Source organism: Ambystoma mexicanum, chromosome 12 (genome assembly GCF_040938575.1).
Source record: "Ambystoma mexicanum isolate Mex_15411 chromosome 12, UKY_AmexF1_1, whole genome shotgun sequence".
Taxonomy (NCBI): Eukaryota; Metazoa; Chordata; class Amphibia; order Caudata; family Ambystomatidae; genus Ambystoma; species Ambystoma mexicanum.
The window spans coordinates 1,141,323,012-1,141,350,496 of NC_090936.1; the positions used below are offsets into that span (position 1 = coordinate 1,141,323,012).

Consider the following 27,485-nt stretch of genomic DNA (forward strand, 5'->3'; position numbering starts at 1 on the left):
CATAAATACGGTGCCTCCTAAAACCCCCCTTGCCCGCAGGGTTGATTTTTCGAAATTCATCTGAAGACCTACCATGAACCAAGCCAACGACTTGCTACTTCAACCCAAGTTGATTCTGTTAAGAGAACCAAGGGACACAATGACAACCTAAGGCCACATGCACATATAGGGCAAAATGCATATTGTAAAGGATGCCAACCTTGAAATATTACAATTATATGCCCAGGACCTTGAGGGGGCAGAGTGGTTTTCACTTTTGGAGGGCACTGCACATGCCTTCTATGCAATAGTCACAGACAATTAGATCTGGGTAAAATTGGAGAGAGTTCTTTGAAACCAAACGGGACAATTCTTTGCCAGCAAGCATGTTTTTTTTTTGTTTTTTATTTGAAACTTTATTTACACAACATCCATAACAAATCCCAATGCAATCAGCGTATATCAAATAATACATGAAAAAAACCCACAAAAAAAGCACATTTTACACAGTACTATGTACACAGCGAGATGGAACAAGTTACTTACCTGTAACTGCTGTTCTCCAGCATGGGTCTGGCATGGATTCACATGCTCATGAATATTCCCCGTCGTCAGGCTGGGAACCCTCGGTAAAGAAAAATCAGTATCAGTTTTGTTTCTGATCTGTCTTTCGTAGTAGTAACCAATCACTGATCTCTGCGTCATACTGACCACAGCCAATGACTGCCATCTCCCTAAGCCCCGCCTCTGGCAGCCATCTTCAGATTTGGTAGCACGTGAAGTGGCAGTATGACCAAGTGAAGAGCCGCAGAGGGGTAGGCGGGAGGGTTCGCATGTGAATCCATGCCAGACCCATGCTGGAGAACAACAGGGACAGGTAAGTAACTCGTTCCTTCTCCAGCATGGGGTCTGGCATGGATTCATATGCTCATGAATATAAGAATACATAGCAGTACACACATGCACAACCACGGGAGGTGGCAAAAGGCTCAACATTAAGCAATACAAAAAACTCAACATTAAGCATCTCTTACCTCCTCACCAGGCTCACCTTAAGCTAACAGGTTGCGCAGCACTGCTTGGCCAACCCTGGACTCCTCCCTGGAATCCCGATCGACGCAGTAGAATCTCGTGAAGGTGTGCGTTGACCTCCACATAGCAGCCCTGCAGATGTCCAGCAGGGGCACACCAGATAAGAACGCTGTAGTAGCAGCGATCGCTCTGGTCGAATGGGCTCTCGGACGGCCTGGCAGTGGTCGGTTAGCCAACCGGTGGCAGTGCATGATGCAGCCGGAGAGCCATCTGGAAATAGAAGACTTCGAGAGAGCCTTCCCTTGATTCACAGGTCCAAAGTTCACGAATAGCTGTGACGTCCTCCAAAAACTCTTCGTGCGGTCCACGTAGAACTTCAGCGCTCTAGCCACATCCAGCAAGTGCAAAGTCCTCTCGGCCGGCGACGAAGGAGACGGGAAGAAAACAGGTAACACCAGGGGCTTGTTAAGATGGAAGTCCGACGGCACCTTGGGCATAAAGGAGGGGTGCGTCCTAAGCACCACCCTCGAGGCATGGAAAGTCAAGTACGGTGCTTTGCAGGATAGGGCCTGGATCTCTCCCACTCGTCGTGCGGAAGTAATGGCCACCAGGAATGCAGTCTTCCATGACACAAACTTCATCGGTGCGGAGTGCATCGGCTCGAATGGGGGCCCCCATGAGCCTGGTCAGCACCACGTTAAGTTCCCACGCCGGGGCATTCACCGGCGTGAACGACCGGAACAGTCCTTTCATAAACTCTTTTACCAGTCGATGGGACCACAGGGACGTCCGTCCTGTGGTTCTGGTATATCTGGAGATCGCCGCCAGATGAATCTTAATGGAGGCATGGGCTAGCACAGCCTTTGCCAGCGATAGCAGGTACGGCAGCACTTGAGGGGCCGTAATTCGTAGGGGGTTGATCTTCTGTGCTCGGCACCAGATAGAGAACCTCTTCCACTTGTGACCGTAGCATTTGAGAGTCGAGGACGCCCTGGCCTTTGCAAGAACCTCTCTGCAGTCGGCCGGTATATCATACCCTCCAAACTCTAGCGCTGCAGGAGCCAAGCCTGCAGGTTCAGCGACGCCCGGTCGTGGTGGAAGATGGCGCCTCCTTCTCTGGAGAGAAGATCCGCGTCCGCCGACAGCTTGATGGGAGGGGACGTTGACAAGTCCAGAAGGTCCGGGAACCAGATCTGCCTCGGCCACGCCGGTGCGACGAGGATCATCCTGCACCGGGACCTCTTGAGCTGGTTGATGAGTCGAAGCAGCAACGGCAACGGAGGGAACGCATACAGGTATAGGCCGTCCCAGGGGAATGAGAACGCTTCGCCCATGCTTCTCGGCTGGGGAAGGCTGCTGGCGAACCTCTGGCACTTCGAGTTCGTCGCCGTTGCGAACAGGTCGATTTGGGGTTTGCCCCATCGTCGGAAGAGATGATCCACCTGATCCTGGCGCAGCTCCCACTCGTGACACGCGCGCAGCTCCCTGCTGAGCGAGTCGGCGATGGTGTTTCTTTCTCCTGCCAGGTGGAAGGGAACCAGGAAAATCCTGTGGGCGACCGCCCAGTGCCACAGATCCTGTGCCTCCTTGGATAGGGCTGGGGATCTGGTGCCTCCCTGCTTCCGTATGTAAAACATTGTCGTGGTGTTGTCCGTGAAGATCCGCACCACCTTGCCCTTGAGCGACGGGAGGAACGATTTGAGAGCCCAGAACACGGCTCGGAGTTCCAGGATGTTGATGTGCAGGAGCTTCTCCTCCGGGAGCCAGAGGCCTCTTGCGTCGAGATCTCTGGTGTGGGCGCCTCAACCTTCCAGGGAGGCGTCCATCACCGTCTCCTGGTACGCCGGCGTCTGAAAGTCCTTGCCTGCCGTGAGGTGCGCTCGAACGCTCTACCACTGAATCGCCCGCCGGAACACCTCGTTGAGGGGGACCCTGTCTTCGAAGGTGCCCGTCGCCTGCATCCAACGGGCGTCGAGAAATTCTTGAAGAGGGCGCATCCGTAGTCTGCAGAGGCGCACCAGGTAGATGCAAGAGGACATCATCCCCAGGAGGGACTTGATGGACCTCACCCTGGTCACGTCCGTGGCTAGCAGGTGCTGCACTTTGCCCAGAATGGTCTTCGTCCGTTCTTCCGACGGTGCCGCCAGGCGCCTCACTGTATCGAGCTTCGCTCCCAGAAACAGGGCCACCTGCGACGGCACGAGGTGGGACTTTGGGTAATTTATGGCGAATCCCAGGTCTGCGAGTAGCTGGACGGTCCTCGCAGTGTGTTCGACGGCAAGTTCCCTCGTCCTTGAGCGGATGAGCCAGTCGTCCAGGTATGGGTAGACGTGAATCCCCTGCAGGCGCAGCCGCGCCGCCACAGGTGCTAGGCACTTGGTAAAGACCCTGGGGGCCGACTTCAATCCGAACGGCAGTGCTCTGAATTGGTAGTGGCGTCCCTGGACGACGAACCTGAGGAACTTTCGGTGACTTTTGAGGATGGGAACGTGGAAGTATGCATCCTCCAGGTCCAACGACGATAGAAAGTCGCCTTCCTCCAGCTGTCCCAGCACGTGCTGGAGGGTGACCATCCTGAACTTTTGTGACCTGATGTATTTGTTCAAACGACAAAGGTCCAGGATGGGGCGCCAGCCGCCCGTCTTCTTCCTGATGAGGAAGTACCTTGAGTACACCCCGGAGCCTCTTCGGGACGCGCTCGATGGCGCCTTTCCTGAGCATCGCCCATACTTCCAACAGCAGTTGCGGGACGTGATTTTCCTTCCTGGCCACAGGTAGAACGTGAGGGCACTTCTTCAGGAATTCGATAGAGTGTCCTCTTGCCAGGGTATCCAGCACCCAACGGTCGGTGGAGATGGACTGCCACACGCCGACGGAATTCGTCAGCTGGCCTCCCACCGGGGTGCTTCGGTGGGGGCCCGAGGCCACAGCCGGTTCAGTCCTGCTTGGAGGTGGAGGCCTTGCCGCCCTGGCCACCTTGGCGGCGAAGCGCTCCCTGCTTGCCGCGACCCCTGTAGGCCTCCTGAGACGAGGAGCGTGCCGCCTGGCGGTAGGACGAGCCACCGCTGGATCCCTTGGAAGCCCTCTGTCTGCCTGCGGAGCTCCGAAAGGGCCGTCGTTGCTGAAGCGCTCCTAGGGCGCGGGCCGTCTCCGTGTCCGTCTTTATGGCTTGGAGGGATTCGTCCACTGCCTTCCCGGACAAGTTGCTGCCGTCGAACGGCATGTCCAACACCCTGGTCTGGACGTCCTGACGGAAGTCGGTCGCCCGGAGCCAACCCCGTCGTCTTAGGCAAACTCCGTTGCCCAGCTGGCGGAACCTGATATCGGCAAGATCGGTTGCCACCGTTATGGCGTGGTCCGACGCCACCTCGCCTTCCTGAAGTATTTCCAGGGCCTCGGACCTCTTGTCGTCTGGTAGGAAGTCCAATATGGGAGCCAGCTTAAACCAGAGCTCCCTGTCGTAACGGGCCACGATCGCCAGGGCGTTGGCCGCTTTGATCGTCGTCGCCGCCGACGAAAATGACCCGTCGCCCCATGGCGTCCAACTTCCTACCCTCGCCGTCCGGAGGGGAATTCGACGTTGAGGCTCCTGACCCCGCCGCCTTCTTCTTCGCCACCGCCGAGACGACTGAGTCTCGCGTTGGCTGGGCCCTGAGGCACAGGGGAGCGGTCTCGGGGACCCGGTATTTCTTCTTGTACCGGTCCCGTTTGGCTGGTGCCGTGGAGGGGTTCTTGAGTACCGACAGGCCCTCCTCCCAGATGTCATCGATTAGAGGCACCGCGATGACAGTCTTCCTCTTGGCCTCCCGGCGCTGATAGAGGAAACCTTCCTTTTTCTGCTCCTCCGGGCAGGGCTGGAACAATTCGGACGCCCTGGCGATCATGGCGTGGAATGAGCCAATCTCGTCGGGCGGAGAGGCCCGTGCGACCCGTTCCGTCGTCGTCGCCCTCAGAACCCGTCGTCGAGCCCACCGCACCGTCATCTCCCGACTCGTGGGAGGATGAGGAGGGAACTGTAGGCCTTACGGGGGCGAGTGGAGGAGAGGGTTGGGTCCTCCGTCGTTTGTTCTGAGGACTTCCCGACGGGCCGGGTTGCGGGTCCTCCGGCCTGGGCCGTGGTAATCTCGTCCTTATCTCAGAGAATAAGGACTGGATCGCAGACAAAATGGCCGCCGAGCTATCCTGAGGCTTAGGTTCCGGCTGCGCCGGAAGGGAGGGCTGCTCTTCCTCGCCATCGTCGTCTTCCTTGGTTATCTCCCGAGGATCTTCCTTACGGGATCGAACCTTCTCGAATTGGACTTCGAGATTCCTCACGGCCTCGGTCAGTTCCTCCTCCGAGGCTGACTCCGAGCTTGAGGAGGCTACCGTGCCCCCCCTCGCTTCTTCCATCATGGTGGCCATGACGATGGGCTGAAAAGAGGATTCCCTCCTTGGCGGCAGGGAAACTCTAGTCCCAGAGGCAGTCTCCGCTGGCGGGGTCTCTGCCGGCTTGGCCAGAGTCGCCGCGATCGCCTTGATAGAGGCCTTTGCCTGCTGGGTAGGGGCCTTCACCACCTTAGGTGCGTCCCGGGCCTTCTCCTTAGGGGGAGGAGTGACGCCTCGCTCCCCCTCTCCCGAGATCGGACGGGGCTTCTCCCGAAGCTTACCCAGGGTCTCTGACTTCCTCTTCCCCGAACCGGAGCGCTGGCTCGTGGTTGACGGTGCCGGGGAAGGTGCGCCCTGCCTGGCGACCGAAGAGCCCGACCTTTCGGCGCTCCCGGAGCCAGCGGACTCGCGGCGCTTGGCCTGGTGTTGGGCCCCCGTCGCCGGGGCGCCCGCACAGGACTTAGAAGCCCGCTCGGACCCTTTCTTCTTCTTCTCACCCGTTAAGCCCTTCTCCAACCAGCTGGCGAGACGGGATCGACGGTCCCTCATGGTCCGCTCCGACAAGTTCTTGCAGAACTGGCAGTCCTTCTCTACTTGAGTCTTGTCCCCATGAAGACAGTAGAGGCATTGCGAATGCTCGTCCTCCTTAAACGCATTCTGCAGCCCGCATCCAGGGCAGCTGCGAAACAGCTTGGGTCCGGGTGACAAACTCGCGTCCTGGGCCATCTCGAAGTAGGCCGCAAATCTTCTGGAATCCTCCAAAAGGTTGATTCGACAAAATCTTCACCCTTGAGGGGCGTAGGAAAATCCTGCAACGGGTACCCGTTAACGGGAGTAGAAATGGTGGAGCTTGAGGCTTGATTAACCGAAAAATGTGAAAATTCACCTGAAAAAGCGCGAAAACGGAGCAAAAGCTCGAGAGCTAAGCACGAGGACTCCCAACACTTGAACGTGCGGTAAAAATCTGAAGATGGCTGCCAGAGGCGGGGCTTAGGGAGATGGCAGTCATTGGCTGTGGTCAGTATGACGCAGAGATCAGTGATTGGTTACTACTACGAAAGAGATCAGAAACGAAACTGATACTGATTTTTCTTTACCGAGGATTCCCAGCCAGACGACGGGGAATATTCATGAGCATGTGAATCCATGCCAGACCCCATGCTGGGGAAATACAATACCCTAAATCCCCAACATCTCAAATACATCTCTCAATTACCGCCCCCACCCAACAACTATAATGTCAATTTAAAACTGCAAAAATCTACCCCATATTTTCTCAAACAAAGCCAATTTACCAAGTCTCCTATACATCAGTCTCTCCATATTTGCCAATTCATGCATCTCAGACAACCACGTCTCCACATTCAATGTCAAAGCATTCTTCCAGTTCCTCAATATATTTCTTTTACCAGTCATCGCTCCTCTGAACAACCACTTCTTCTCACTTTGAGTGAGATCATCCAAAGACTCATCACTCCCCAATATGATCACACTAAAATCCAAGACCGGGAGACCAACAATCACTTCATCACACACACGTCCAATCTCACCCCAAAACAGTCTCACCAGCCTACAATCCCATAGCAGATGTTCCATCGTACCAATCTCACATGAACATCTCCAACAATCTGCACTCTCCATCTGTGACACATTCTCTCAGGCGTCCAATAAATTCGATTAAGAATTTGAATCTGTCTCGATCTTTCCGTGAGTCCCAGCGAGCACAACTTCACATTCATACACATGTTTTGCCATAAGCCCTCTGTGATATCCAATCCGATTCTCCTGCCCCATTCCTCTCTTAAAGAATCATTCCCCTGATAACACGACACAAATGCTTTATACAGGCGACTGGCCAGTCTCCCACCCGAACCCACCAAATTCCTTGCAAACATACCCAATGCAATTTCCCTCTCCAAATCCACAACTCCAATCGCATGTTTAAGCTTCACAAAATCAGAGGGTCTAAAGTTTTCAATACCATATTGTTGCTACAATTCCCTTGCATTCATCCAACGACCATTTGTAAACAGATCAGCAACCCACCTCACCCCACCCAGAAACCAATCTGCCCAAAAGACCACCTTGCCATCTATTTTGATAGCAGGATTTAGCCACACCGAGGCACCGGGCTCCCTCAAAGCGTCCACCTTCAAATAACGACACAAGCACTTCCAGGCGCTCCTCATGTTATCCATCAGCAAATCATGTCCACAACTCTGTCTAGAGACAGAAGTCAACACAGCTCTTGGAGTAAGAGGCCCATGGAAACTGGTTTCAGCCTCTACCCAGACATCCTGCAAGTCCTCCACAAATGGAACCAAAAATTCTGAAAAGAAAGCCAGGTGGTATGCCCTGAAATTCGGCACCCCAAGACCACCCCTATGCAATGGCAATTGTAACTTCCACAACTTCAACCTCAGGAGCTTCCTATCCCACAAGAACTCCTGCAGCATCCTGTCCAACTCTCTCCAAAAAGTCTCAGGAACATCAAAGGGACCATACTCAAAACATAAGTAATTCTTGGGTTAGATATCATCTTTAAGGCATTCACCTTACCCCCACAAAGAAAGATTCAAAAGACTCCATCTCTCAAGGTCCGTCCGCAAACCACTACACATGACCCGCGCAGTTTCCTTAACCATGTCCCCTATCTCCGGAGTAAGACAAACCCCCCCCCCCCCCCCCCCCCCCCAAGTACAGCAATTTATCTGGACACCACCTGAAGCCCAAGTCCACCACAAACCTATCAATAGAATGTGTCAAAGGCATAATCTCTGATTTCATCCAATTAATTTTGTATCCAGAACAATGATGAAACTCTGCCATAACATCCATCAATGCCGGTATACATTTCTTAAGATCGCTAAGGACTAAGAGCATGTCATCCGCAAACAGCCAAATATTCTGCGCTATCCCCCAGCACGAATGACCAACCACGTCCTCCGCCCTCCCGAAACTCGGCCAGTGGTTCCAAAGCCAACACAAACAGAAGAGGTGACAGAGGGCACCCCTGCCTCGTACCTCTCTCCATTTTAATCCTCCCCGACCTCATACCATTGGTGACCACCTCTGCAGTCGGCTCACTATAGAGCAACCTGATCCATGAAATAAACCTCATACCAAAACCCATATTGCCCAACACCGCGTAGAGGAATTCCCAATTCACTATCAAACGCTTTCTCCACATCCAATGACAAAACAGCACTATCCTCCTCCTGACCACTCGCTTTCGATACAATACTCAAAATCTTCCTAATGTTACTGGAGGTCTTCCTACCCTTCACAAAACCAGATTGATCCACATGTATCACGGACGGAAGCAGACGCTCCAACCTGCAAGCCAGCATTTTCGCCAGAATCTTATTATCAACATTAACAAGACTAATGGGCCTATAACTCGAAGGCAGAGTAACATCCCTCCCTCTTTTCAAGAAAACCGATATCAGAGCAGGTGGATTAGTCTCAGGAAGTAATCCGATGGTCAACGACTCCACATACATATCTAGCAACAATCGTAAAGCCCAATCCGGCAGCATCTTATAAAACTCCGCCGGGAACCCATCCGGTCCTGGGGCCTTCCCAGCATTCAACTTACCAATCGCCATCCTAACCTCATCCAATGAAAAATCCTCCTCCAACAACTCTGAATCATCCACATTAATCCTAGATAGGCCCACCTTATCCAGAAATTCTGTACCCTCACCTGATACCTCCGACTCATTCTTTTAAAGTTCTTCATAAAAGTCTCCAAAAATGTTGTTTATCTCACACGGATGATAACTTATACTGCCGTCATGCATACAAATCGACGGAATAGACCGCTCCGCCTCCCGCTTCCTCCGCCTATAAGCCAACCACCTGTCGCATTTTTCACCCTTCTCATAATACGCACATTTCAAATAGAAGTTACTCCAATCATTACATTCATCAATGAGTGAGGTCAATTCTCCCCTTACCCTTTTAAGTTCGCCCACCGCCTCTCCACAAACGGGATCCACCATCACTCTCCTTGACAATTCGGTAAGTTTAGTCTCCAACAATGCCTCCCTTTCAACGCTCTTTTTCCTCAGCCCACTCGATACACCAATTAAATGGCCCCGTATCGTACATTTCAAAGCCTCCCAGACAACACTGGGACACATCACTCCATCAGGATTACACTCCACAAAACAGTCCACTTCCTTCCTCAATGTCTCCAACACATCATCTTTCTGCAGCAATGATACATTCATCCTCCAAAATGTATGCACAGTCAGTGCATATCGCAGCCGCAATTGCAAAACCACATGCGCATGATCCGTCAAAAGTATGCTACCAATATCACACGTCTCACAAAACTCCGTCATCTGACCAGCAGTCAAAAACATATCTATTCTCGAATAGACCGAATGTGCACCCGAGTAAAAATTGTACTCCCTATCCAAAGGATGTTCCAGTCTCCAACAGTCTTGCAAATTATGTTCCAACAGCAAATCCGCCAAGGCCAAATGTTGTTGGTCCGCACCACCCCTATAACGACTTCCACTCCTATCCGCAGACTCATCCAAAACAATATTAAAATCTCCACCCAACACAACATTCCTGGATCCCAAATCCTGCAATATTTGCACCACCTTTCTGAAGAAGGAACCGTCATCCACTGATGGCGCATAAATATTACACAAGGACACCTCAAGACCCTGCAAATCAAGTAGCAGAGCAATTATTCTCCCCTCTTTGTCAGACACCTCCTTCAAAACCCTGATCGGGACATTCTTCCTGAACAAAACCACCACACCCCTCGATTTGGTATTAAATGAGGCACCATAGACCTGCCCCACCCAACCTTTCTTCAATTTCTCAAATTCACCCTTTGCCAAGTGAGTCTCCTGCAGGAGACACACAGCACCCTTGAGATCATCTAAGAAGCGCAAGATTTTCATTCTTTTCTTGACATTATTCAATCCATTGACGTTCCAAGTCACCAACCTCAAATTCTCACCCACCATGTTCACTGTACAATTTTCCCACCCGACAACCCAAGCAACCATAAACAACTGAAGAGAACAAGGCAAAATACACACACACCCCCTCCCAAAACACCCAACCCACACCCGCTGAAACAGATGCAGCCTGTTAGCAGCAACCACAAACCCAAGTAGTAATAAACAAAACTCATACCAAAGTCCCAAGTCCCGACCCCCTCCCCATCAAACATGAACCCAATCTTAACCTTTTGAACACAAACCCCATCACTTCCCACCCAGCTTACTCCCAATGCTACAGAACACCCCAAGTTATACAATGGAAATGCTTCTCACTCCACCCAAACATCTCTATGTATTGGGCCACAATCCCTATACAAGTTGTTCAAACACCACCTATTCAGCACAACACAAGTACAACCCCACTACAGCACCCACCAGCCCCCCGGCCCTCATTACCGAATATCGGAGGAAAAAGGACACCATTCACACTCCAGGCATCGAATGGGCATCGAATGGGCATCCAACCAGCTCACATGAAAATCTCACGAACAAACAGTCTCCCACCACCCACACACTGGAAAGTCAATCAGCTGGCCATAAGAAATATTGACAGATCATCAAAGACCCATCAACATTAATAAATCGACGTGCATGCACGCAAGCATGCAAATTGCAGGTTCAGAAGCTGCAAAAACCAATACACACGGGTAAATTGCACTCACACAAGAGTCAAACACACACCAGAGCCCAAGCTCAAACCCATACAACAGAAACATTCCAAATCCACCCATTGCCATATACACAATCAGCAATATACCCACATGTTACAGGCCTGTTGGCGAATTCGTGGAAGCATTATCAACCTACAAATACAGATAGGCCATCTAGGAGATGCCCAGACAACCCGAAACCAAAGCAGCAACATTAGCCAAATGGAAGCAATGCATGCATAAGGACACCCATTTTTGAAATCCTTCTAGCCAGGAACCAGGCAATTCCAAAAAGGGGGAGGGGGAGAGAAAAAAACGGGGGAGGCAATATCATATAGAATATCAATGAGCACTTCAATTAAACCCAAAGTGGAGACACCAAAGGCCAGGGTATCAAACTAACATGCAATGTAACTCACTCCCACCATTATACATTACAACAGATCAGTGGAACAGGGCTAACAAAAGATGGGCCCCCACCAACATTTGCATTGACCCCTGTGGCTTCACCATGATATGCGCCAAACCACTCATGAGCCTGATGACTCTCCACACTGCCTCAATAGTAAAAGGATGCATGCATATCGAAATACAAAATCAACTCAATAATGAACATCCTGAACAAAGGTGTTAAACTCTATTCAATTTGAGATGCAAACTGACATTTTAAATCATTATGTGGGGCAAATGACTGGAACTCGCCACAGACGGCCACCTGGGAAAACATGAAGAGTTGGGAGGGGGCGGGGGACGGGGCGCAGGTGCACATAATGGTTGTTGAGGATGCCAGTTAGATGTTTGTCAGTGTTCATGAGCTGAAACTGCCCAATTACGGGTTACAATATGTGACGCTCTGAAGCTTCCGTTTTTCTGCCTGGTTCAGTGGATTTCCTGCCAGCAAGCATGTTAGCTACTCAATAGCATTCACCATTTAGACCTAAGCCTCCTAATATGTTAGCCACTTGGCATTACTCACTATTTAGAATGAAGTTGTCTAATCTGACTCCTCCATAAAATACACGTGACACGACCAGGCACATACAATTAGATTAAACACTTAATCATATGGTTAAAATAACCGCACGAAGACCATGGCAGTGTCCTCAATATATTGCACAAGTCGTGAGGTGCAATATTCATGAATTAGAAAGCAGCCATGTTTATCTCATTCCGTTAGCACCACGACGCCCCGTGTATTATTATGCAAATTCCTAAATAACTGTAGCCAATAATGGGTGCAAGCGTACAAATCACTTGGAACTCTAGGTTTAACATCTCACATACATTCTGCTCCTGGTCTGCTGCTACTCGTTCCCCCTTCCTCTTATAAGTCCTTAACCCAGTCCCAGCAAGTTTCACACTTATCACCTTCTGCTGCTCAGCCCCAGCTGTTATCCTCTCCCCATCCCTCAAGTGTGTCCATAGAGTACTGTCCCTACTAGAAACTGCTACACTGGTCTCTGTCCTCGCCATCACAAGTCTCTACAGCTACGGACCTTCTTTACTCCACTTATCTCTGAACCCTCTGTTATGCGATCTACCAAATCTCCTTTTCACCACCCTTTCTTCCCTCCCCCCCCTCTCTCGCCCCTCCTACCTTCTCCCCTCCCTCCTACTCTCCTTTTCCCTCCTAATGCCCAGCCCTCTCTTCTATCCCCTCCCACACTCCTCCCGTCACACACCTACCCTCTCTCACCATCTTAATCTTCTTTACCCCCCCTACTGCTCGTCACCCCAGCCTCATGATCATGGCACTCTGGAACGCCAGATCCATCTGCAACAAAACTGCAGCAGTTCTTGACTTATTCTTTCGTCTCAACTTTCATTTCCTATGTATAACTGAAACCTGGATACCCCCATAACACTTCTGTCCCCACTTCCCTAACCACCTCTTCGTCCTCCTCGTCGTCCTCCTCTCATAACCCTCGTGCTACTGGCCGTGGCAGAGGCGTTGGCCTCCTCTACCACCCCAAGTACATCTCCTGCTCCTCACATCTCTTCCTTCTTTCCCTTCCTTTGAATTCCTTTACAAATTTTTCTCCTCACCCTATTCCCTTTCTTATCATCTATCGTGCCCCTGGCCCTCTTTCTTCCTTCTATGAAGACCTTGATCACCTCCTCTCGCTTATCTCTCCCTCCCTGTCCCCTCTATCTGTGCTTGGCGATTTTAATCTCCACCTTCCTTCTCCCCCTCAATCCTCCCCTCTTCTCTATCCTTGACTCCTACCTCCTTTCCCCCCCCTTCCTACCTCCCCCACTCACTCCTCTGACTCCACCCTTGAGCTCATCTTCAATTCTTCATACCCCTCTTCCCCAGTCTCTACTCTTCCTGTCTATCTCTCCGATCATGCCTTACTTTCCTTCTCCCTTTCTCCCCTCCCACACTCCTCCGCTGCTAACCCCTCTCCTCCAATCTACTCACGGCGTGACTTTCGCAACTTCGACCCTACCCTCTTTATTGACACTTGCTCTTTTTCTCTTCCCTCTCTCCAAGACTTCTCCTTATTATCAGCAAATGATGCTCTATCCTCCCTTTCCTCTTCTATTTCCTCCACCCTTGATCGACTTTACCCCCTTGCTCTCTTCTGCCCAACCCAGAAACCCTCTCAACCTTGGCTCACTCCTCAACTCCTCTCTATACGGCGCCTTCTCCGACGTCTGGAGAGACTCTGGCTCAAAACTCCCTCGCTTTCCAACCAAACCTCCTATTTCTCTTACCACACACTCTACGACTCTTGTCTTGCCCCGGCTAAATCCTCCTACTACTCTAACCTACTCCAATCTCAAGCCACTCACCCTCGCCGTATCTTCCAAACTCTCTCTCGACTTCTCTCTCCCCCCCACTCCTGATCCCTCCTCTAATTCTACACTCTCTCCTTCTGACTTCGCTAACTTCTTCTCCTCCAAGATTCTTACCCTTCGGCAAAAAAAATCAACTCCTCCTCAGATTTCCCCTCTCCCCCCCCCATCCTGCATGTCCAACTTCTCACCCATCTCCCCTTCTGAAGTCTCCACCCTCCTCACCAAAGCCCACCCCACGTCTGCCCCAACTGACCCTCTCCCTTACCTTCTTATCCCTAAGATTTACCCTCTTCTTATCCCCTACCTCACCTCCTTCAACATCTGTCTCTCCTCAGCAACCTTTCCCTCTGCTTTCAAGCATGCCACGATCATTTCTATTCTGAAGAAACCTTCTGCTGATCCCCTTCTCACCTCCAACTTCCGACCTATCTCTCTTCTTCCATTCCTCTGCAGGCTTTTCGAGCGCCTCGCCTACTCTCAGCTCTCATCCTTTGTCACTAATTTCCCTCTCCTACCCCCCTCCCAATCTGGCTTCCTTCCCAAACACTCTTCTGAAACTGCTCTCACCCATATCCTTAACTCCCTCCTCCTCCTCTCTGGTCGACATTCCAAGCAATCCTCTATCCGTATGCTCCTCGATCTCTCCGCTGCCTTTGACACTGTCGATCATCCCCTCCTTCTCCACACTCTTTCCTCCTTTGGGTTCAAAGGCTCTGTTCTCAACTGGTTATCCTCTTACCTCTCTTCCCGCTCTTTTACTGTCTCCTGAGCTGGCCGGTCCTCTCCTACCCATCCTCTTGAATACGGCTTATCCCAAGATTTGGTGCTTGGTCTTTTCCTCTTCTCTCTTTACACCTCCCTCCTTACCCCCGTTATCTCCTCGTTTGGCATCTCCCACCATTTCTATGCCGACGACACTCAACTCTTCCTCTTTCTCCTCCTTCTCAACTGACCTTCACCAAAAACTTTCTTCCTGCCTTACTGCCATAAAGAACTGGATGTCTTCCTGCTTTCTCTCCCTTAACACTGACAAGACCGAAGTCGTATTCTTTCCCTCCAACCCTCTTGCCCCTTCCTCTCCTCCCCCATTCATTCACTTTCCTCCCTCTAATCTCTCCATGCTCGTAATTTAGGCGTTCACTTTGACTCCTCTCTCCTTCTCCCAACATATTTCTCTCACTTCTCACACCTGTCGCTACCACTCTCTTCAATATTCGTAAAATCCATCCCTCTCGCACCTTCCATGTTACCAAACTCTTAATCTCCTCCCTCATCTTCTCCCGCCTCTTCTACTGCTCATCCCTACTCTTTGGACTACCTACTTCTCCTCTTGCCCCCCTCAAATCCATCTACCCCTCTGCTGTTCGTACCCTTGTCTCCTTACCACCCGCGACTCCATCTCTACTTCCCTCTCTTCCCTTGGCTGGCTTCCATTTCACTCCCAACTTAAATTTCACCTTCTCTGCCTTGTCTTCAAATCTCTCCATAGTCTCGCTCCCCCTTATCTCTCCTCCCTTCACTCTTTCATACTCGCCCTTCGGTCCGCTGACCATTTCCTTCTCACTGTACCTCCGTCCCCCTGTGTCTCCTCCTGTTTCTGCTCCTAGCGCCTCTGCACTGGAACTCCCTTCCTCTTGCAATCCGCTCTACTCCCACCTTCACCTCATTCCGCACTTCCCTTAAATCTCTCCTCCTCCATTCTCCTCCTTGAAACCCCTTCCCCCTTCTGCATCCCCTCCCTCCTTTTTCTTTCCCCTTGACTTTCTCCCTCTCCTCCCCTGCTTCCCCACTCTCACCCTTCCCCTTCCCTCCTCCTAATCACCAACCCTCCCCCCACCCAGTCCTACTCCACTATTCTCCCTATTTCCTGCAGTTAATTGCTCTTCTCACTGTTTTGTTGATTGATTCATATTGTAATTTTGCTTCCACCGTTATATTGATATGTTTTTATGTATTAAGTTGTTCCAATGTACATCGCTTTGGTGTAAGGCGCTCTATAAATCAATAAATACAAAATACACACATACAATTCAAACAGCAACTGTTGATCAGTCTCATCAACATATATAAACCGGAGCTCTCTACATATGGCTATTGAAAATCAAGCTTCATTAACAGGCTTGGAACCCCTTCCAAGATAGCCGTCGTGCAAACTCTTCTTTGCCGGCGGCCGTAACTAAGTCCAATACACATGACCGTATTTAATCACAAGCAGACTGCTGGTCGCGTAGGAACCAACTACGCTGCCCAGCAGACCCCCGAGGTGAGCACTTTCAGGATGGTCCCTTAGACCACCGCTCACTGACAGGAGAGCGCTAATAGAGCCTCTTCATAATTAGCAGCGTTGCGAAATGCCCAGAGACGCGGACAAGCAGTAATCCTGAAATCTGGTTTTTCTTTTCCGTTTCTATTTGTTTCTCTCCCCTTAACCTCAATTCCGGTTCTCTCCTACTGGAATCTGCCTGGTCCATATCACGCAACATATGATCTTGACATGTCAAGCACGGAGGGTCTCCGCACCTTTCCTTCCGCAACTGCGAAGAATTGTAAATTCAGGTACCCATTAATTTTTTTTTCTGCACACAACAATTACACGCTATGTTTCGCCAAATTGGTTGGTTTACATTAGTTATAGAACCAATTGTACATACTTGCCTACTAATAGAAGCCCCTTTTTATTCGGCAGCAATTTCATTACTTACCTGCTAAGACCGCGATAACGCGTCCTCACCTATAAGGTATTTTATCAATAATTCAACCTGAATATATGTCTACTTGCAGGCACTGACCCTTGGCTCTCAAACCACTCCAAATGGAGGACTAATTATAGTGTCACTGCTTTGTTTCTTCCCTCCCCGCTCTCCTTTTGCATATGGTCCTCCTGTCTCACCTAATCGGGTACAGCATGAACTGTGCTACGGGCCATATCACAGTATTTATTACATCTTTCTGTCACAAAATGGATGCTCAATTGTTAACTCATGATTAATTGTACCCTCATGAATTATGGTTGATGTTTTGTGAACCACAAAAACTGCTTTCTTTGCATTTGATAACACAAAATTGATCCTATATAACGCCTAACGGAAAACGTTCTTTTGAATTTTGGGTTGTAATACCGGCCGGGGCGTCTACCCATCATTTACCGAACCATCCATGTGATACTGTACACATGTAACACGTGTGGCATACCACATGACCCAATTCAATTTGTTGAATTCATTACTTGGAATGTAAATTACCTTATTGTTTGCTTATGGTTTGTAACCCAATTTGTCCTACATTTTTTATAATTTAATTTATATGTTCTATATCAGCCTCAGAGGAAGAGCAAGGACTGCTCGAAACGCGTGTCAGGCTGTTCGTTGAACTGTGCAATAAACCTACAACTTAAGCAGCACCCGATTGATTATTGTGTTGCTGCAGTGAGACTAGGAAACTTACTTTAGCATTGTCGTACCGTGTAGTGCCAGGGCAAGGCACTCACCCTCCGGTCACCTGCCACCTTCCCATCAGTATCATTACCTTCCTGCAAGCGCAAGGTTCCAAAATTGGCTTTTTATGTGCCCTATACCTATTTTTGCCTTAACATGGTACCTTTGCCGTACAGTAAAACCAAATTTAACTAAACCAATCTTAGCAGGCCAGGGCTCACTTTAAAAGGCCAGGATGCCATACAAAGGTCAAGGTAGTCCAATGCAAGGGCAACGATGTGAAGCTCCCTAAACGGATGGTTTAAATAATGTTAATGCAGCCATTCTCACAAACTAGCCATTGTTGCCACACAGGAAAACAACATGTTTGAAAATCATTCAAGGTACAAATGTAATGCACACAATAACGTTAAATGCCATAGTATTTCATTTTTTTTAAAAGGTAGCAACAAGATCAGAAATGTAACAAACTCAAGCAGAAACATTTGAATAATTATAAATATATAGAAAAAAAAACATGAATTAAGCAAAACCAAGCTTACCATCCACGTCTCCCAGGATTATACATTTCTGGATTACATGGTAGTGTTCCTTATTCTCTTCCAAAACTCTCTGAAAGACAGGGGGCAGCTTCCTTAGAATGCAAGAAAATATTACCATGTGATAAACACATTTCTCCAAACCAGACGGAGGGACTACAGTTTATGGCAGTGGTTAAAGGATCCATCTACGGTATAGAGGGATCGACATTTTATTATTAGAGGAAAAAAATGAGCATACATATTTAGGCAATACCGCCACTGGGCAAGGGCTGTACCATGTATTAAATGCCCGACATCCTGGGGTAATGGCCCCAGGTATAGCTAGGGCATTACCGAAGAGCAAAAGGCTGCGATCACAAGTGCAGCCTGTTAGGAAGCTTTGCAAAAGTGCACCATGAGTAGAAGACTCACTTGGGAACACAGGACTCCAACTCTTAGTATAGACCTGAACCACACATGCTGTGTTGGAAGCTAAGAAGATTTATCAATTTCATGCTTAATCCCCTCTCCCAGTGATACCCCCAGAACCCTTTGCTGGACTTCTGGACCTTTTTCTTGTTCTCCTGAATGAAGGGAGCCTTTTTCCACGCATTCCTTCTTACTGCTCTATCTAGGGGAACTTTGTTCTTAATGTAAGTAACATTCTTTGGTGGGACAAAGGGCCAGGTGCTTCGGAGAAGGCTCCTTGAAGGCACACATGCATTAGGCCTGGGCGAACCCCTCAGCACTCCACATAAGGTGAGTGTAGAGATTGTGGTTGCTTGTGAACGCCCCGTCACGCGAACCATCTTCTCTTTGTGACTGTTCTAGGCAGCGAGGTTCGCGTGACGGCAGCGACAGTTGGGGGAAAGGGGCAGAGGGAGTGGTTGTTCCGGCGGGCTTACCGTTATAAACTTAAAAGTTAAATCTTCACTCACTGTGTAAGCGAATCTTTACATTGGCGACGAGGAGAAAGGCGAGCCCGCAGCAGGGAAGAGCCCCGCAGCAGGACATTCGCGCACCTGCTAACGTGAGAGGGGCCACCGGTGTGCTCCGGAGCCTCCTGTCCTCCCTGGAGAAGCAGTGGAGGGAGCACAGTAAGAGGCGCCACCTGGCCCCGCAACGGGGCACTCTTCCCAACAAAGTTCCATGACTGAGTTAAGGAGCGCAGAAGGACCCGCCCACCCCACCTCACGTCGTTCGTGATGCCTTCCAGGTGAGGAGGGGCAGAGGGAGAGTGGGGAAGAAAGCAGGCCAATACGGAAGGGGGCAGTCCACTCACAGCGCTGAGTACACTAGAGCACACGTACAACTCGCGCCTCCCTCAGCACAACCCCGTCACTGGGAAAAACAAGCCCAACCGCCACTCGGGCTTATAAGTAAATAAACATTTCTACGGCACTGACGGGTGCCGAATGAGAATTGTAGCAAGTAAAGAAGAGATTGATAAGTGCAATGTGCACGCACTCACGCTGTGAGCAGGAATAAATAAATAGATTGGGTCTATACCTCCAAGTTATATAGGGAGGATATTTTAGACGTGATCTAGACACTGCATTGATATTAGTACTTAAGACAGTTCAAAGACTGGCTGCAGCAAGCATGGCCCGCCTCCACCTTTCTTATCAGAACCAGGTGCCCCACCAATAAGATGGGACAGGTGGAAAAGACTTTGATACATACCTAGTGGCAATTGGAGGGGACAAATTTGCCACTGCAAGAAAATAAGCGATACTCTTGCACAATCTAGGTACTGAGGGTCGAAGTCTCTATGATGGATTGCTACAGCCACCACAAGGTGGTCAAGGGGAGGTAGACCAGTACACTCTGGCTGAGAGGAAATTGGAAATTCATTTTGAGGCAAAGAAAAACATAACATTTGAGAGACATACATTTTTTCAAAGAATACAAGACCCTACTGAGCCTGTAGAGAACATCATTGCGGCCTTAAGATCCCTGAGCCATACATGTGAGTTTGGCCAGTTAACAGATTCACTGATACGGGACCAGTTAGTACGTTGACTAATAACATGAAGATACAGGAAAGACTAACCAAAGATGTGTCTCTAGAAGTGGCAGTAGAGACTGCCAGAGGCATGGAGCAGACTCAGAAGTACATGTCGACCATGAAAGGAGACAGACAAGAAGGAGAAGTGGTAGCAGTGAGAGGAATCAAAAGAAGGAATATTAACAAGGAGATTAAATGCTATAAATGTGGTAGCAATCGCCACATTTCCATGAGTGTATTCTGTCCAGCGAGGAACATTTCTTGTTTAAAATGTAAAAAGAAGGGACAGGCCAAGTGCAAAGTATTGAGCCTGGAGCAAGAGTCCCAGAGAGTTCAAGCATCATCCAAGGACCTCAACAGTGTTCCCTCTAAGCTGTGCGCATGTGCGCTTGCCCAGCTTCCTTCTGGGTGCCGCTCAGAAGAATTTTAGCAGCGCACACAGACAATTCCCACCTTCTCAAGAATGAATATAGTAAAAGCCAGAGCAGTTACCAGACATTTGCTTTCTCTCAAAATAAAGCTAAATTGTACTAACTAGTCTTGATATTCTGGTCCAGCCTATTTACATTACCCTACTATGCAAGCGTGGCCTTAAAAAAACTGAAATAGAGAATACACCATAAAACAGCATGAAAAAGTAGCTCTTTGAACCTAAGATCTAACTAAGATATGCCTGCACACATAATCAAAGAAACTTCCCTCCCCACCCATGATTCCTATACTTGACTACCACACTTGTACCTTATGATTCCACTTCCGCCCATGTCCACATTTAGATATTACCGGACAACCTTGACTCGGCCTACTGTGGGCTCTGTGAAAGGTTACCAGACGTGTACCTACATCCACCTGTCTTATGTTTGTTGAAATATGAATAACAATCAAGCACCAGAATTTCTGTTACTCGTGATCCTTAGCAAAAGTGTCATCCACACTATGTGACCGAACTGTCAGCTCAAATATCGGATACTGGCTGCAAGTAAGAAGGCTACTTGGATGTGTAACCTCATCCCATGCTTCCTATGCTTTTGTATATATGTCACACACAGGCTTTGAAGCAGTACCTTTACAACGCAATATAAAACTCAAATACTAATTTGCCTTTTAAGAATTTTGAGTAGGAAAATGTCATGCTCAGTGTCGCCTACTTACTGCTAACATTACCCTATAGGTGGAGAGCAAGATTGCAATATCATTTACTTGGCCTGCAAGGGATAATGGGTATGGACTATGCCTGGCAGTACAGTGCAGTGAAGGAAATGTGTTTGTTTGCTAAACTAAAGGAAACTCTAGTAACCGCCTAGGAAACAGCACCTTCGGTTTCTTTCTGCTCAGCTGTTCAGGGCTTTCCAATATAATCATGTTTTCTGCGTTTATAACCTTGAGCATCCCCATGCATCTTGTTTAAGTGATAACAGTGAATTGCAGAAGAGGGGTCTCTAGTTACAGAAGAAGGCATTCAATCTGATGTACCTCTGATCATTGCTACTATTAAACTGCAAATATATGTAACTTTCTTCAACTTCCCCATAAGAAACCTCATTAATGTTCTTGTTGAATTTTGTGTAGGCTGTGGTGAGGAAGGGTGGGCAACACTATAGGCTGTATTATGTGCCCTGTTATTTTCTCTTCCTTTGTCAGGGTTACAAAACAGGGCTCTGAGAAGATTTTACTCCCTACTTGCAATCAAATGATTTTTCAGGGAGTAATAAAGTAACTAGCTTTGCCAGTATGGATACTTTAGGCTTCTTAAACGTTCTTTCCCCTTAAAATGCCTCTTGAGATTGGACAGTAATATTAGAGTGCCTTCATATGCAACTGCTATGCTGGACCCTGACTAGAAAATATCAATGGAGCTTTGTGGGTAGAAGCAGGTGGTAGAATCCTTTATGTTCATTGTTTTGCGTCTTTGTTGAAGATATTTTCCTGTTTTCATTGAGCAAACACTGATGGTGTATATATGCCTCTTAGCTGAATGACTGATTTTGAGTAAGTGTCGTCACAGCTCTATTCACAGAACAATATAATGTTGATGGATAGCAGAGGAACAAGGATTTTCTGATCCTAATATTCTGTGGAGCAGTTATTCTGATGTAATAATCATCCTTTCACTAATTATGAGAGGCACGTTCTCCCGGCTCTTGAATTACTTCATTAAAGTGGCACATGAACTCCTACTGACATGTTTTCTGACGCATTCCTTTTAGTTGTCGTTATTCCTTTTGCAAACATTGCATCCTGTAATAATCCTTTGACAGCCAACTCAGTTATGACAAGTGATATTTGTTTTTTGTAATACATATGAGGGTTTTTCCCAATGCCAAACAAAATTCTGCATGGTCTCTGAGCAGTGTCGACAAATTAATAGCCACAACTAAACCAACTGTTTATACTGAGCATACAATGCTTTTTTGTACACTTATTTTTCTCCGCATAGGAGTACTTTTGCTAGATTCTGTGGCAGACATTGAAGTCTTGGACTGGTTGATTAACATTCTTTATAATCACATATGAAATATTTGTTTTTTGTAGCCTATATGTTTGGGAAAAGTGTTTAGGATGCACCTTATACGCTTCTTTATAAAGGATTACAGTGGTTGGGTGTGGAAATTCCCTTCCAAACTTTCTTCGGGGATGATAGCTCACTAACTGTGCATGCTCACCAAGTAACTTACCTCATTAGTGAGTTGCACACACGGAATATTATGTGTGCACAAAAACCAAACATTTCCGCACTTAGAGAAAAATAATTAGAGGGAACATTGGACCTCAAACCAATCATGTGCTTGAAATATCAGAAATCTCCAACAAAGGAAGTGCCCCTACCAATGTATTTTTGATAAATGGAAGAGTTGTAACTTTAAAAAGGTAGATAGTTGTTCGCCCTGGACTCTGATGTCAAAAAGAACATATGAGAGATGTTTGCAAGGCAAGCTCGCTGAACTGAAGGAGCATAGTATAGAACCATATGCCTATGGAAATGTAAAAAATTAGGTATTGGGGAAATTCCAAGCAGCTATCAAATACAAAGGCAGAAGCTGTGATTCGGAAGTGTATGTGACACAAGAGGGCTTGTCTCCTTTGGGGTGGGGCGAGCAACGCAAACTAGGCATTAGGATACAAGCTAATGTGGAAGAGCCTGTCACAGTTGCGGAAATTAAAGACAAGTGGGACAAAGAATTTCCGATGGTGTTCAAGAAGACTTGGGGATGCTTAAAGGATTTGAACACGAGATTCGTTTGAAAACAGGGGCTATGCAAAAGGTGCATGAATTGAGACCATTACCTCATGATTTGAGAGAAAAGCTGGAGTCAGAGATTGAAACCTTTCTGCAGAGAGGGATCATAGAGCAAAGTGAGAGTTCTGAATGGTTATCACCTATCGTGGTGGCGACAAAACCGAAAAATAAGGCTTTGCGTAGACATGAGAGACATCAATAGGAACATTCTCATAGACAGACATCCTTTGCCGAGAATTGGTGATAAATTATCAACTCTCAAGGATGCCAGAGTATTTTCTGTGATTGACCTCTCTCAAGCATATCACCAGATTCCTTTGAAAGAAGACTGCCAACATCTAACGGCGTTCATAACGCCTTTTGGTACCTTCAAGTACTGTAGAATGCCATTCGGCCTTGCCTCGGCAGCATCTGTGTTCCAGAGGGTGATGGACACTGTTATGGAGGGGATAAAGAACATTGTGGTGTTCCAGGATGACATGCTTATCTATGCAAGTGGCATGGCTGAACATGATGTGATTTTGACCAATGTGTTAAGTAGACTGTGAGGCTGGTTTGACAATGAGAAGAGATGAGTGCAAAATTGCGGTTGAACGAGTGGAGTACCTGGGACATGAAATTGATGAGTTTGGGGTGAGACCGAAGAAATGCTTGGTGGAGGCGGTGAAGAGTGCACCAGTACCGACAAACAAGGATCAAGGGGGATCCTTTTTAGGTCTTCCCGAATACCATCATAAATTTGTTAAAGATTTTGCAATGTTCTCCACTCCTATAAGAATGATACTCCAGAAGGGATCAAAGTTCGATTGGACTCCAGAAAGTCGGGTGGCTTTTGAAAATTTTAAGGAAGCGATTAGTAAGGCGCCCTCTGTTGGAAGGTGTGACCGATTGGATAAAACAGTGTTGGTAGTGGATGCAAGCATGTTGGGACTGGGAGCAGCCTTAGTGCAATATGACAAGGAGAGCAAGGAAGGGGTTCTTGCATTTGCATCAAGGGCTTTGAGAGGGGCAGAGTCTCAATACCTTTTGTGGGGTAGGCGTTTTGTCGTTAGATCAGATCATAAACCACTAGTGCAGTTGTTTGAGAGTGGAAGGGGGCCTTAGGATCGCCTAGGATAAGTCGGTGGGGTTTAGGCCTCCAAGGATACAACTTTGATGTGAGTTTTCTGCCTGGAAAAGAAAATGTAGTGGCGGATTGCCTATCCAGGCTGACTATTGGAGAAACTGAAGTTGATTTTAAGGAAATAGAAATAGAGGAATCAGTTGTAGCAGAGGTAGTGGATGCGGTTAGTCAGGAGAAATGGTCACAGGGAGAAGATTCTGATGAAGAACTTAAATTGATTAAAGAATGGACAGTGAAGGGGTGGCGCCAAAAGAAAAGTTTAGAAAGAAAAAGTGATATATGGTGGGAGCTCAAAGAAGAATTGAATATTTATAAAGGCAGACTAAGGAGGGGGCAGTGCATCATTCCTCCAGAATCAATCAGGCCATGTCTGATAGAACTTGCCCATGAGGGACACCCAGGGGAAGGGGCTATGATAAGAAACCTTTGTCAGAACTATTGGTGGCCACGCATTGATGAGATGGCTGAGAAATGGGTGAAGGACTGCATGGTTTGTCAAGCAAGTGACAAGACGAGAACTGTGCAGGAGACTGCATTGGTTCCTAATTTAGTTCCTATTCAACCATGGTCCAAAGTGGCAGTAGATATCATGTGTCCCATTGTGGGTTTGGGAGGAGGTCTGAGATTTCTGTTTGTGCTAGTTGATTTTCATTCGAAATGGATTGAATGGGAAGCGGTCAAAGAAGTCACGGCTAGAGAACTGATTACATTTTTGGAGAAAATATTCCTTAAAGATGGGGTGCCCACAGAGCTTGTCTCTGATAACGGGGTTCCATTTGTTTTGGAGGCGATGAGGAAATTCCTTAGCAGTTATGGTATAAAACACATCAAAACTGCGTTGTACCACCCTAGAGCAAATGGCCTTGTGGAGAGGGTCAACCGATGTTTGAAAGAGGGGCTGCAATTAGCTATGAGAGTGGGCCAACCATGGAGAGAGGTATTGAATTTGTTGACTTGCAATTATGTAACCACCCGCATTCAGTGACGGGAGTCTCACCATTCGTGTCCCTGAAGGGCAGCGAACCAGGGACCAGATTGTGTCCGGGATGGTTAGGGGTGGCCAAGGTGATTCAAGTGGATAGAGAACAGATCATGAAACTTATCAATCTGAGCCAAGAAAAAAGTAAGGTCTGGTTAATGCCCGGGAAAAGGTAAAGGAATGTGAGTGAAAAGTTGGAGAGATGGTGTACATAAAAAATCCCAGATTGGTGAATAAGTGTTTGGAAAGTAAGTTCATGGGGCCAAAGAGGATAACTGCGGTCAAGAGGACGGGCGATTTTGGAAGGAGGTGAAGTGTGGTCAAAAGGGAGAATTGCGAAGGCGTATGGTGCGAGTGAAGGAGTGGAGAAAGCAGGACAGCTAGATAAAAGCGGAGGTGGGAGTGAGAATATGTATGGCGGTGATAGATTCGGTTGTCTCCAAAGGACGAGATCCAAGCCTGCCTGGATGAGGGACTACATGTCGTAAAGATTCAAAGATCTTAAAACATAAATGTAGAATGGACATGTGTGATGATTTCTTAAAATGATATTTCTCACACAGGTAGTGCTATCTTATGTTGTATCAGTATTTCTTTTCTTATCTGTTATTTCTCTATTACTCAATTTAGTTGCTATTTCATGCATAGTCAATTTAATACATTTTTGTGCGTTATGTTGTTCTCCTAAGGGGGAAGATATGTAGAGATTATGGTTGCTTGTGAACGCGCCGTCACGCGAACCATCTTCTCTTTGTAATTGTTCTAGGCAGCGAGGTTCGCGTGATGGCAGCGACAGTTGGAGGAAAGGGGCAGAGGGAGTGGTTGTTCCGGCGGGCTCGCCGTAATAAACTTTAAAGTTAAATCTTCACTCACCGTGTCTGCGAATCTTTACAGTGGGCTAAGCTGATCACACAATATAAATACATAGGAAGGATAAAATATCCCCCTATAATAGGAAATAGCAAGGGAAGCCCAAAGAGCTCCCAGCAAAACTGCACAGACTGCTGTGTGCTGCAAAAGTCAAAGACAGATGCCATAAAACTTGGAGGAAAACATAACTCCAAGAAAAAAGGTATGAAAAGAAATACAAAAGTATCCCAAAGATGGAGTTAAAGAATGAGCGTGTGGAAAAAGGTTCCAACTCACTCAGGGGAACAGACCAAAAATCCAACAGTCCAGCAAAAAAGTGCTGGGGGACTCGCATTTGGAGGTTGTGCATACAAAATGAAAATCTACCTAACATAGCCCAAACGTGAATTCATGATCACCATTGGTGCCCAGGAGGTGCTGGAAACATGTGTGACAGGGTCATGGCCATGCCAAAAAGGGAGTAAGTGTGGAAAACAACCCTTCTCAACCTGGAGTAGGATGTTCAGTAAAACGAAACTCAGAACAAGCCAGGTCCAGGTATGCACCAGTCGACCAGAAAATCCTCCCCACCCCCCTCCCCATGCGTGCAGAATTTATAAACAGATACCACTTCATCTCACAGTATCTTGCAAAGCAGTTGCTGTTCTCTTTTTCAATTAGGACCTCAACTTCCACAAGGCAACAGTGAGCAGCCTAGAAAGCCTGGAGCAGAGAAAAGTGATAAAGGCAAACCATAGGCCTTCACAACCTTCAACTCCAGAAAAGCAAAAAACCCATCCTTCAAGCAGCAAAACTAACTTTCAGCTCACAGCATGGCAAAGAAAAAGCAGAGGGGGGGGTTTGAAGCCTCCAGTTGGGTAGCCCACCTCCCGGGGGAAAGGCAGGCACTGATGGGTGAAGTAGATCCGGTGAGAGCTGCCACCAATGGGGAGTTGAGAAAGGCACTGCACACTCAGCCCTGTACTATGGAAGCAGTCAGCAGGAAAGACAGTGTGTGGGTTGTACGGGCGATGTTCCAGGTGGAGCTGAAGAGGATCAAGAAATCCAGTGGAGCAGAGTATGGAAGTTGTTGCCAGAATGTGAGACAGTGGGGTGTGGTGTAGTCTACTGTTGTGTAGTAATCGTAGAGTGTATTAAATGTGTGAAGGAGAGGGATAGAGCTATTGTGGGAGGTAGGAGAATGTGGTTATTAGTAGCTAGTGAGAGGGGGAGAGTGTGTAGAGGGATGAATAAAGGGGTGTGAGGAGAAGGGGTGTAATAGACAATGTGGGGAGTGACTGTGAATAGCGAGAATGGGAATTGAAGAGGTGAGCAGCACACCGGATCCCCAAGTTTTGTGGACAGGAGAAGAGCAATAGTAGTGGTGGTGACAGGGAATTGGTAGTAATAGCAGGACAGACAGGGTTGCGACATCAAAGGGTGGAGGTAAGGATTAGTAGCGAGTAGGAGAGCAG

The 27,485-nt window shown here is 48.0% G+C and overlaps 1 protein-coding gene across 2 annotated transcripts in view; it reads right to left on the reverse strand.

The window, feature by feature from the left end:
- NUP107 (nucleoporin 107) overlaps positions 1-27,485 on the reverse strand; it is a 790,450-nt gene that overhangs the window by 318,529 nt on the left and 444,436 nt on the right. For both annotated transcript variants that reach the window (XM_069629720.1, XM_069629721.1), the window contains one exon: positions 17,835-17,904. In XM_069629720.1, the coding sequence (XP_069485821.1) occupies positions 17,835-17,904 (70 nt within the window). The remainder of the gene's footprint in view (positions 1-17,834; positions 17,905-27,485) is intronic.